Source organism: Amphimedon queenslandica, unplaced genomic scaffold (assembly GCF_000090795.2).
Source record: "Amphimedon queenslandica unplaced genomic scaffold, v1.1 AMPQUscaffold_12751, whole genome shotgun sequence".
Taxonomy (NCBI): domain Eukaryota; kingdom Metazoa; phylum Porifera; class Demospongiae; order Haplosclerida; family Niphatidae; genus Amphimedon; species Amphimedon queenslandica.
In genome coordinates, this window is record NW_003547013.1 from 13,133 (window position 1) to 26,431 (window position 13,299).

Below are 13,299 nucleotides of genomic sequence, written 5' to 3' on the forward strand. Positions count from 1 at the left end.
GAAAAAAAGTATCCTAATCCTGAATGTATTAGTATTGCATCTATTCTGGAATTTGAAATGTGGCCTGTAATCCTTACTTCCTACAGTGGTATTAAGCATGATGTTACACAGTTAGTATATATGCCTTATTTTTAGGTTCTGATTGTGAAGGCTTTTCAAAGCTTTCACATTCTTTATTTCAGAAATTGCTTGCTGTTATCCAGCATTCCCAACACTGTATGATTTCAGGAATATCTTCAGTCAATCTTTTTAAGATGATTGAGAGGAGATGGAATGATCATTTGTGTCCAATACTGAGGCTATTAAAGTTACACATAGATCTTAAGGATTTTAAAAAAGCGATGGATTCAGCCAATAACAAGATAGCGTTGTTTCAGTTTCATGAAGCACTTCTTCTTAACTTTGTTAATTATTTAGATAAAGGGTTACAGAAAGATTTTGAAGGTATTAATTTTAATCTAAATGTGGACTGATTTGTCATTGTGTTTTACTTTTATAGTTTGTGAAATATCACCACTTGTTATTGATGGTATGCGTATCAATGAGTTATGTGTTGAAGATGGGGAAAAATGTTGGAAGTATCCTTCTTTGGAAGTTGCTGATCCTGTCAAACCACTGTTAATACCTTGTGCCATAATGACTTGTGAAGAGCTTAAGAATGATATTTTTCACCAGCAATGCAAGGTTCAAGTTAGACAATTGAACAGTTCAGACACTTGGTCTCAAATTGCTAATGCTGTGGAAGCTGCTTTTGAATCCTGCACTTGTATTCTAATAAAACTGAGAGATGAAACAATTAGTCTTCATGAGATTGACACTTTGTTTCGTAATAAATCCTATGGTGTCATTGTTTCCATGTTAAGTCGCCTAGAAAATGCTCTCATGTTATCAAAAGTTTCAAAAAATTCTTTGGAAGCTGCCTTGGCTTTCTCATTTCAAAAGCCATGCAGTTTGTCCAGATTTTTTACAAAATCTATAAAAACTACACCTGCATCTTGGATCAATGAAGTTGCCAGCAGCATTGCTTTGTGGAAAGGTGTGTCTCCCTTATTGACAGAAGCAAAAAATTTTTTAGACATACTCCATTATTTTGAAGTTGAACCTGATGAATTCCTTGCATTCTCTGAAATTGTTAGTGTAAATTTACCCAAATTTGAATGCGTTTAATATTGCAATGATATAGGATCTTGAAACTACTGAAATTAAATCTGTTGCAAGAAGAAAAGAAATTTTAGAGTTCATGAAAAAAACTAATGAGCAAACAAGGGAAGTTAAAGATTCTATAAGAATGTTTGCTGAAAACAAGGAGCTTCGAGATTGGATTTTGTCTAAAAGTGAAGGTATATAATATGGCACAGTAATTGCAAACTACTAAACCTAATGTTTATGCAAGTGTACAATTATTATGATGTTTACCGTATAGGACACCTTTTTTAGGGCTGTAAATTTCACAAATTTGCCTAAAAATCTGTTTTGTGGATTTAATTTTCACAAATTTATGCCTTTTGTCATCTTTTACCTTAATAATTTGATTTTTGTAGAAGTAATTTTTGCGAATCTTCAAAAAGTTGCAAAATTTGCAAAATTTACGGCTCTTGAAAAAAAGGGGCCCTACAGTATTTACATTATTGTGAACAAATGTAGTAACGAAAGCTATTTTTCCAGATTTAAATGCAATGGAGACATTCATTGGAGTAGTATTAGACACATTGGCTGAAGGAGGAGATGAAATACAGGATAAATTAACAAATTTATCAGAGTTGTGTAGCAAATTTTCGTCTTTGATTTACCACTTTGATCAAACTAAAACTATAAGTTTGAAGAAAGTTTTTGAAGATACTTACAAGAAGCTATCTGATTTAGATGACCCTGTTGCTTTAGTTGTAAGTTCGTATTAGTTAATTAATAATGGTAATATGTTCTTAATTACGTAGGAAAATTGCACTAATGATTTTGAATGGTACAAGAGGATTGGAGAACTGCAGGGATCGATAGAGCAAGGAGCTGTGACTCAAATGAGAAACATTAATCAACATGGTTCTTATAGTATTCAGTCTATAGGAGACTCTCATGAATGCAAAGTAGAATTGAGCATAGTTTGGGATAAGGAGCATTTAACATTATCAATTGATGATCTGAATGAACTTGAAAGTAAACTTGTTCTTATTACAAGGAAGAACTCGGCATGGGCTGATGAAAAAGAGCTGTTTCAAGAAGTTAGTATATAAGTAATGAATATAATTGATTGTGATATTAATAGATGCTGAAGAGAATTATTCTCATTTCTGAATCTGTTCAGAAGCTAAAGGATTTTGGCCACTTAGTATACCTTGACTGGGGGAAGAAATATCACTGCTCTGAATACATACGAGATTTAGGAAGCCTGGACCAGGAAATCTGTACTTTAGAAAGCATTTTAGTTGGTTGGATATATAATGTATGGAGCTGTCGCTATCAGTTTCCTGAATTGAATTATTACACGACAGAGCAACTAATTGTTCTTAGAAAAGAGCTGACATTGACAAAAAATGATCCATCAAAAGAAGTGAATCCTCAGGTTTTTTATCTTCTTCATAGTGTAGTTGGGGAACCAGTTGATTCTACTATGCTTTTAAAGAAAGGACTGAAGTGCGATGAAAAGTCTAGTATTGTTAATGAAAATGATGAGGAGGATAGTACATCTTCGTCATCAATTGAAGTTGGTCAGTCAGCTGATTCTCTCCTTTCAGCAGATGATGCAGTGAGTCTAAATGCATCTGACACTGAAAGCATATCTGTATTACAAGAAGCTATTGATAATCTTAATGAGGAAGAGACAGAAGTATACAATGAATTGGTCGGCTGTGGGTACGATGATTACATGAGTGTTGAAGCAGCAATACTGCACAATGACATATATAATGCAATGGAGTGGTGTGATAAATTAGATGAAAAGGAAGAGGAAACATTTCGAAATAAATATTTTTCAATAAAAACTACTGCTACATCTACCAATAGCATTTCAGTTTCTCAGGACTGTTCGTTGACAGTTTCCGAACAAAACCCAATTAAAATATCAGTTCTGCCCGATTTTGCTCATTTTGATGTTACTGCTATTGTATCAATGTTTATAAGCAGTGACATTCATTCTGCCTGGTAAGTAAAGTGTATATTTTAATAATATTATAAATACTTCAGCAATGTACTAATGGATGACAAAAATATGATGTCACTCAATGATCTTGGAGATTTTCTCAGGACTATCACGGAACTGAGAGGTATAGCAGCTAATTATCTAGCTATTATCATAATTTTATATTTGTAAATGAAAGAACGAAAACAAATCAAGAGAATTTTTTCAGAGAATATTTTTGAAAAGGGTCACCCAAATCTTATTATAACACCAGCAGGTTAGAGTTTTGATAGCAAATGATTATTATTTTATTTTCATTATTAAGATGAAATATTCAATTGTGTCATTCAAATATATGCCGAAGATGAAGATGCTCCATTGCCCTGCTATGAAGAAATCCTTTTGTGCTCTTCAAGCACAACCCTTGAACAAGTAAGAAAACTTGAATGCTGATAATGCATTTATATTTTTAATACAAAGGTAGTAGTTTTTTGGATGAGAGCTTTGTTTGATCAAAATTTAGGAAGAATTTATTGTTTAGTTCATGCTGAAAAACTTAGCTATTTGGTAGCTGACAAAGCAATTGATTTGCTGTCATGTCTTTCTCAAGGAATAACTAGTAAAATATTGTGTATAAGCTTCAGTATTTAACTGTTTTTGCAGATTACAGGTTAGTTATTGTGTGCAGCAATGAATCAGAAGGAAAGTCACATATTTTAACACGTCTAAATTCCTTTCATCGTAATTGGGAAAAAAGTGATGATTCTGATATCCTAAAAAGATATTTAAAAAAACACTTAATACCAAAAACCAATGACAAGAATATCAATGCCTCCATCATTGATGAAGAAAAGTACAAAATTATTGTTTTTTCAATTATGTCTAATCATTATACATGTAGGTGTCTTGTTCGCATCATTTATTCAAAGCAAGCTGCTGCTGGCAAATCGCTTCATATTCGTAAAATGAAGGATAGGCTTAATGCAGTATTGAAGGAGAGAGACTTATTGATTAGCAAGAAAAAGCCAAAGGTGATGCTATCTATTCCTCTACATGGGCCTGATGTTACTCCTGATGAAGTACTGAAGATGCTTTTGGCTGAGAGAAATGTTTTGAAATCTTGCATCATTCATATTGACGTGCCTCAACAAGTAATATTTTGCTATGGTATTTTTGGCATTTTAAAATTTTTTTCTTTAGGTTCTTCACAGTATTGATGACATTTTGTTTAGTATAATAATTCTTCAAGGTCTGAGTGACAGTAGAGGACAAATCTGGAGGTGTCGTTCCACTCATTTTTATGCCATAGAAATGACAATACCTAGCGAAGCAGTATGTAATTAGGACAATTCTTTTTGATAATTTATTTTAATATAGAGTTACATCAGAAAATTTACTGAAGCAAGAAGAGCATTGTCATTGCTTCATCTTGTCCCAAATAAAGAATGCTACCAGCCATTAGAAATGATAGGAAACATAGGTATGATACTACCGTAGATCGGGAAATTTTTGTTGTTAAAATATTTTCGTGGTTGAAGTGACCCATGAAATTTTGACACACGAAATATTTTCTACAGTGAATAATCAGATTACCAAAATTAGTCTATTCTAACGTGCAGTAGTGCATGCACGGCTGGCACGGGGCTCTTCTTAAAGCCCAATGAAGGCTTGAAGCTCTCACCCAAGAGGCTCCTTGCCAGTTTCAGTGCTGTCACGAGCAACTTCCATCGAATAGCAGTCCACCATTGTCAAGAGTTAGTAGCCACGTGTCCCATTTATAATGCATCTAAAATTTTTTGTGTTAAAAAAATTTCCTAGATGGGTCAACCAACGAAAATAAAACACCTTGAAAAAATTTCACACCAATTATTTTTAACACAAAAATTTCCCAATCTACGGTAATTTACATTTTTTTTCACTGAAATACTTTCACCAAAAAAATTCTTCAGTCTGATTTTGGTTTCAGTTAGTATTATTGAAGAATTAAAATTAGAGTAACTGGGGGCTATTCCGATCCATTTCTGCACTATGATCTAATTAAATATTCACGAAGTCACAACTCACTCTTCTTTGCTTTATTTCATTCATTTTATTGGTCAATGAGTTCTATTTTGTCTATTCTATTTGTTCTTTCTTGAAATCAGTGAAATTCAGCTTAAAGTTTTGATGAAAACAGTACTTTCCCTGACCTAGTTGTTGGGGGCTATTCTGACCCTCCGGATACTAACTAGTATACAGGACATTTATGCAGTGACCGGAGATATACAAACACTATCACTAGATGATAATATGTGAAAAAAGCTTATAAACACAATTTTTAGCCAGAGCTGCTTAGCCGCATTTTATAAAGATCAAGCTGTTTTTTGGTGCTGGTAGTTAGAGAATCTTATGCAGAATAGACATGTCCTTGCTTCAGTCCTGTATCTGCTATAGTTAAGAAGTTATAAAAGGAGAAAGAGGACTGTTTAACCAGGGCTATTCCGACCGCTGCACATAGATTTTACATTGGTTTATAGTACAGGGGACGCAATAGCCCCGCCCCAACTTACTCTGTCTTTACAAATAAAAGATGCATTGGCAAAAGTTGTGAAAATATTTCATCATTAAAATAACTTAGTGTACCACAGCTGTTTTGATTGTTTTGCTATACTTTTTTGTTTTACTTGTTCTGATTAAGACAAAGGTGATCTCACTGATTTACGTTCGCCAATGTATCAAAGAGTTTATAAGTATTTAAAGCTCTTTGAATCAAGGAAGTATCAAGAACTTGAAAAATTTCAGTACATTGGTACCCTAGAGGATACTGATAGACTATGTTTAGAAACTGTAATAAAGTAAGTATTTCTTGTTTTGTTTTGTTTAAAATGTTTCTGTAATAGGCATTGTGGTACTACAAATCCAACATGGAAAGAAATACGTCATTTTGTTTGGTTTTTGAACCATCAACTTAGTGCTTGTGAGCAGTCTAACGTAATTCGAACTGTCAAAGGACTGAAGGAATTTACTGTCAAGTTTATGATTGATATGTCACGGGTAAATAGCATGTAATAATAAAATGTCACTTTTACTTATTTGTAGGATTTTGCAACATCATCAATGCCTAATAGAGAGGGAAATGAAGACATAATCAAACAGCACAATCCAAGGCAGAATTGGGAACACAGGTATAAAATTAGGGTTTCCCACAAAGTACATGTATGCTAAGTGAGCTAATCAGCATGCTTCATGAGCTGACAAGCACTACAGTATGTATACAATACAGTACATTGCATTTGGAGCAACTTTGAAATTCATAGAAGTCAATTTTTGATTGGAATCAGCTCAAAATTTTTATGTGCATCAGAAAAATTGTAAACATAGAAAATTCTCTCTTAACCATTTTTGACAAAATTTGACCAAAGTCACTATGCTAAAGATGAAAAAAGGTGGCTGAACAAAACAGCCATTTTCCCGATTTTTGAGTTTCCTCTTAGACAAAGTCTAGTAGTACCATTGGACTCCTCTGGTCAAGGTAAGGTCCTATAAAAAGTCTGGTAAGCATAGGAGCTTGTTTTCCCAGTATAGCAAGGCTGCAAAAATTGTGGCTGCCATTTTGAAGTGGGGTGAATCCTATTATAATTAGTAACACTACCGTGCTGTTAATAGTGCAGGGTGTTTTGTTTGGCCCGATTTTTAGCAACTTTGAAAACTTCATTATCAAATCCAGATTTGATTGTAATCAGCTCGAAGTTGATACACATACAACATTATACATGTACATGTAGTTCTCTTCTAGCCATTTTTGTCATTGGTGCAATTTTGAGCAACTTTAAAGTTTTTTAAAATTATCTCTATCGGCTCAAATTTTCTACTCAATTTAAAAACATGTATATTTATCAAAAAATTATAAAATAAATAATTCTCTCCATATAATTTTTGTCAAAATACTCTGTACTGTTGTGTAGTACTGGGTCTTGGCTCAATTTTTGACCAACTTGACAATCCATGCACTGACAAGCTGCACGAGCATTTTGCCAAAATCTCATAGGAAACCCTGTATGAAATATTTATTATAATACCTATTTTTCACTTTAGCCTTCATCCTTACTTATTCTTCAATAAGAACAGAAAGTCAGTCACACATGTTGGACTGGCACTAAATGGATTAGAAGTTGTAAATTTTTGTGAATCCAAGTTTTCTATGAAAATATCTCCGGAAGTTGAACGATTCTTGTCACTAAAAGTGAATGTTCCCAAATTTTCTCAGCAGAAGATAAGAAATGTATCTCATGGGTTAGTGTAAATAATATGGTAATCATCTAAAGTATATTTTTTCTATAGGAGTGATAATGAAGGCTATACACTGCTAAAACGTTTAGTAAATTTTATGAATATTTCAATTGAAGATGGGGTTGAAATTATATCTCCAGATGAAAATTATGTTCTCACACAAGATAACTTAACCAAGATTATGGGTATTCAAACTCGATTTAGGTATGTCTTTGATCTTTTAAAATCAGTTACTTACTTATAACCATGTATAATGATTTGACATCGCAACTATGTGTTTGAAATTTTCTGAGCAAAGCAAAATTTATTTTATAATAATTTTATTTTATTTCAATGATACTTTGAATAAAATACCATGAAATCCCCTAGGTGTCAAATTCCAGTTGTATTAATGGGAGAAACTGGTTGTGGAAAAACTCATCTCATTCGCTTTATGTGTAAAGTGGCAGCTTATGACAAAAATATTAAGAACATGTTTATTATAAAGGTGATGTTCGAGTGCCATACATAATATGATTGTATTACAGATTCATGGAGGTACAACAGAAAATGATGTGATAAAATGTTTAACAGAGGCTGAATCTGAAGCATTAAAAAAGAACAGAAAGGTGAAAGTTGATACTGTAGTGTTCTTTGACGAAGCTAACACTAGCAATGTTATCAGTTTGATTAAAGAGATCATGTGTGATGGAAAATGCAGGGGCAAACCAGTACCACCTTTTTTAAAGTTTGTAGCAGCTTGCAATCCTTATAGACGGTATGTAACTAATGTCCTTTTTATATATAATACAATCATTATAATTGTAGTCATACAAAAGCCATGATAAAACAATTAAAAGGTGCTGGCCTTGGATGGAGAGATAAAGAACCTTCAAAAGCAACTGAAAAACTAGGTAAGTTACTAAAACAAGTAGTAGTAATAGTAGTCTCACTCTACCCCTTCGCTTACCTGCAGAGGAAGGGTTTGGAGACACTACTATCTAAAATGTGTACATTCATGCCAGAGAATTGGCATCCCAATCAGATTGCTCGACTCATGTGTAGGACAAGCAGTCACATGACCAAAGAGCTCTGTTTAAGACAAAAGAGGAGGAATGAGGAATAAATAAAGGAGGGAGTCTGCAATGCCTCCTGGACTTCTTTCTCAAGGTTTAAGAGCAGCATTACTGTGCTGCTTACTACAGCGACGCCATTGCACTGATGACGTAATAATACTATCACGTGTTTACAATCAAACATCATCATCAATAAAAAGTAAACACTGCGGCACTCTGTGAAGAGTTGCAGCTCTCAAATCTGCAAGAGATGTCCAAGAGACTCTATCCTCAACTGTTCTTAGCTGCAAAGCATCTGTTTTAGCTATTTTGACCAATCTGGTCTCCTCTGTCACATGATGTAGGTCAACCACGTGTTCTTCTTTACACACATTTTAGATAGCAGTGTCTCCAGACCCTTCCTCCACAGGTAGTGAAGGGGTGGGGTGAGACTGTAGTGATAATTAACTGTCTCTAAAATAATATTGTATTGTAGGGGAAATACCATTAAGAGACTTGGTTTATAGAGTACTACAAATTCCTGATAGTTTAAAAGCACTAGTGTATGATTTTGGAAAATTGGATAGTGACACTGAAAAAGACTATATTTATCAAATTGTTCACAACAGACTCAAAGAAGTATGGTTTTATTGCTGTTTTTGTTGTTGTAACTATATGATTATATATGTGTATAAAATAACTAAAGCACATACCATAAGGCGCCTTTTTTAGAGCTATAAATTTTGTGAGTTTTCTGAAAACACAAATGTTGTAGCCTCAACTAATAAAAATTAATTGCAAGGGGGTGTGGTTACATATTTCACGTGGGCATTTTTATAGTAAAAATGGACTTTTTGGACTACTTTCAGCCATTTTCGAATGGTAGGCTTGATGTTCCTTGGCTTTATTCAAACTCTGTTAGTCTTTTGTCAAATCATGTACTTCAGGGAGCAATTGTGTCAGCTAAAAGGGGTGTTAGGAAGTCATGATTTGCAAATTTTACTTTCACTAAAAAAGGAACTTGAAATTCATAGCCCTCAAAAAAAGAACGCCCAACAGTAATACTTTTAGGTGAAGACAACTTAGTTCATCATGGTTAAGCACATGCAGCTACACAATTGATTAAAAGTATTCCTTATTTTTGCCAATTACTCGATTTCTATTCATGCTGTGATGTGGACGCTTTTGTGACTAGAGCCATATTATATGCAATTTTTGAAAGTTAACATGGTTGCAACTTGATTTAATTACTCATATACCATGCACCAGAAAATTCTGAGTAAATTAAAGTTTTGATTGCCATTTGTGAAAATAAAATCCTCCAGTTCACCAAATTAAAACTCATTAGTCATACAATTTGCCAAAATTTAGTCCCTCCTAAATTTTCTGCTGCACAGTAAATAGTCATTTTTATGTGCTATGTATGAGTTAAAGCACGGTTTCCCATGCTGTATGGAAAATACAGCATGAGAAATACAGCATGAGAGGTGTGGTCGAGAAAGCATATAGCACGAGGCGAAGCCGAGTGCTATATTGCTTTCGAGACCACACCTCGAGTGCTGTATTTTCAGTACAGCACAAGGGGAACCTTGATTTTACTAGTTTATGGTCATAGTGCATGGGTGCATCAAAGGCACCAGCCCAAGGCCAAGTGAAGAATAGCCTAAAGAGAACCAAAAGACTGAAAAGAGACGGACTATCTGCTCGTGGAGTCTTCTACCTCATGTTGCTCTTTGTCGGAGGGGGGTCACAGTTTATACAACAGGAAACCACAAACTGTGCTGTATGAACTGGAAGTGTGCTGTATGAGATATACAGCACAGGTGGTGCCTTTGATGCACCCACACTCTATACTATAAGTTGAAATTATTATTGTACATTATTTTTTTAATTAAATGTTGTTGTAGTCATTAATGCCAAAAGCATTCTGTGTGAATAATAATACTTATACTAATAATAATAATGGTTTAATAATTATTGTTTACTTTAGTGAATGAAAATTATAAAACAGGGTAGTAAACTACCATATACCGGTTTATTTTCTCAGTGAAATATTTTCACATATTTTGCTGTTTCTTGCTCCTTTGCAAAATTTTTCGCCACAAAAGTTTGCATTTCTATTGCCACGTGGTACAGTCGGCAAGCTATTTGCAAAAATTAATGCAACAAAATTTTAGAAATGCAAGATTCGCAAAAAAAATTACCGCGAAAATAAACCAGTATACGGTTATATATTTTTGACCATAATTAAAATCTATATGCACCTCCCCCTATACATGACAGATATTGACCCATTTTAGGGTTTCCTACAGGATTTAGGCATAGTAATGCTCGTGCAGCTTCTTGTTAGTGCATTTTAAAGTTGCTCTAGAGTTTCACAAACCATCTAATACATGGTGTTTTTGAATTGCATGGTTAGAGTTTTTCATTTTTATTCATACACGTTAATGTGCTATTTACAAATTTTGATCTGATTCAAATAAAATTAAAATCTTTCTACATTTTTAGAGTTGCTCCAAAATCATCCCAAAGACCCTGTATTGTGGTCTTAGGCCAAGTTTCACCAAAAATGACTAGAAGAGAATTATTCATTTTTATAATTTTTACGTTACTTAAAAAATTTCACTAAAGTCATGCATGGTCTTTAACAAATTTTTCCAGAAATGACTTGAAGAAAATTCTTTCTTTTTAAAAAAATTTTTTGGTGCATAATACATGTACAAGTTTGTATGTTGTGTAGCAAGTTTGAGCTGGTTTTCATCAAAATTAGATTTTTTACAAAAGTGTATTGCTTAATAGTTTCGCCATGCCCCTTCAAGTGAAGAAGCAGAACAAGACTGTTTTTCTTGAATTAAAAATGAAATCATTCAGATGATAAACCTTATTTTTGCTTTACATACATTGTATTTATTGTAGGAAATAAATGAAAAGGAAGTACTTCGCGCTATTGCTCATGTTCTTGCAGAATGTCAAAGATATTTAAAGGACAATAAGGTTTATTTGAAATAGCTTGTTATTTAATTATGATAAAATTATTTAGGATGAATGTAGTTTTGTTAGTCTTCGAGATGTAGAGCGAGCTATGATATTCTTTAAGTTTTTTTACACAAGATTTATTGCTTTATTTCCTGTAAGTTAATTTTTGCAGTAGTTAATTATTACATTTTAACAATTTCTAGACTCAAAAAAAAACTTCAAAAGCAACTGAATCTTTATTATTGGCACTTACAGTGTCATACTTTGCTAGACTTGACTCACAAGATGTTGATAAAGCTAATGCCAGAACAAAATTTGAAGATCATATTATTATATATACCTCGAAATTTAAGTGTTTGTCAGCACATCATGCACGTAATTATAGACCAATGTTATCTCAGTAAGCATCAAGCATTTATGATTGTATTATTATAATTTTTAGGTATCATGATAAGTTACTTGACTGTATGTCTATTGAAGAAAATATAGCAAGGAATGCAGCATTGAAAGAAAACTTGTTTATGATGTTTGTATGCATTCAGTTACGTATTCCACTGTTTCTAGTTGGGAAACCTGGTAGCTCAAAGTCACTAGCAAAGACCATAATTCAAAATTCAATGAGAGGACAAAATTCTAAGAATAAAACTCTGAGACAATTTAATCATGTAAATTTATATGATTCTAGAATACAAGTGACTTCTTCTAATTTTAGGTTCATCTTCATTCCTATCAGTGCAGTGAATTATCAACTGCAGCTAGCATCAAGGATGTATTTCACTCTGCTGTTAAATATCAAGAAAAGAGGAAAAAAAATGACAGTTCTTTTGTATCAGTTGTTGTATTAGATGAGGTTGGATTGGCTGAAGCATCTCCTTATTTACCATTGAAGTCTCTGCATCCACTTTTAGAGGATGGAACAGAAGGAACTGGTAGTACTGACATGGTAAACAATTGATAAGTGTTAAATTTCATACAAGTTATATCTTAGCGTGTCAAAAGAGAAGATCGTGTAGCATTTGTTGGTATATCTAATTGGGCATTGGATCCAGCTAAAATGAATAGAGGAATTTTAGTCAGGAGAAGTGAGCCATCTATTAAAGATCTTATAGACAGTGCAAAGTTTGTTGACTATATTTTTGTTGCAAATTTAATTTTTTTATAAATGTAGAGGAATTTGTTCTGACAAAGGTGCAGAATCACGACTTGCTAGCTACTTTGAGAATCTTGCTCGTGCATATCATGAAATATTTAAAAACCAACCGAGAGAATTTTTTGGTCTTAGAGATTATTATAGGTATATTCTATTCTAATTTTTTTTAATTTTATTTTATAACTGTATATCTAGTCTCATCAAGATGCTCCATTGGATGACAGAGTCAACAGGCACTATTCTTACTATACCTCAACTGAGGCATGCTATCAAACGTAATTTCAGTGGATTTACTGCAACTGAAGGCTTTGATCCGTATAAATGTTTCCTTGAAAGACTTCCAGAACTTAATGAAGTAATTCCAGCAATTTTATCCTCTCCTTTGATGAAACGATTATATAACAATGCTGTTGTGTTGTTGAAGTGTAAAAAATCCAAATCATTTTTAGCAGCAGCATTTAACACCACATTAGAATTGACAAAACAGAGAAATATACCAAGTAAGTAACTCTTCACTATTATAAATGTTCCATTTCCCTTAAGGCCATTTTGTCATTCATTGTGAAAGTCAAGCTGGAAAGAAGAAATTATTTGCTTTTCAAAGTTTGTACTTCTTTGAGTATTTTATAGCAGAATATAGAGGAAAGCTGGTAACTATAATTTTGTAGTTATGTAAAAAGCATCTCTATTTTAGACATTAAAAAAAGGGATGCTGTTACTTTACAGTGAAGGAAATTAAAGGTTATTCGATTTCATCA

The 13,299-nt window shown here is 33.2% G+C and overlaps 1 protein-coding gene across 1 annotated transcript; it reads left to right on the forward strand.

The window, feature by feature from the left end:
- The first annotated feature begins 7 nt into the window (after window positions 1-7).
- LOC109586899 (E3 ubiquitin-protein ligase rnf213-alpha-like) lies at window positions 8-13,287 on the forward strand. The gene is made up of 34 exons (XM_020003130.1): window positions 8-88; window positions 136-444; window positions 500-1,131; window positions 1,184-1,340; window positions 1,666-1,883; window positions 1,935-2,216; window positions 2,261-3,135; window positions 3,178-3,257; window positions 3,312-3,389; window positions 3,438-3,544; window positions 3,593-3,731; window positions 3,776-3,965; window positions 4,014-4,263; window positions 4,313-4,444; window positions 4,490-4,592; window positions 5,790-5,946; window positions 5,992-6,145; window positions 6,191-6,276; window positions 7,187-7,384; window positions 7,433-7,585; window positions 7,751-7,868; window positions 7,909-8,138; window positions 8,189-8,274; window positions 8,912-9,054; window positions 11,332-11,409; window positions 11,456-11,545; window positions 11,595-11,791; window positions 11,834-12,056; window positions 12,104-12,334; window positions 12,380-12,510; window positions 12,560-12,685; window positions 12,737-13,041; window positions 13,085-13,191; window positions 13,236-13,287. Exons 1-34 carry the CDS (start codon window positions 58-60, stop codon window positions 13,278-13,280), a joined length of 6,441 nt encoding a protein of 2,146 aa, XP_019858689.1. The 5' UTR covers window positions 8-57; the 3' UTR covers window positions 13,281-13,287.
- Window positions 13,288-13,299: the final 12 nt, after the last annotated feature.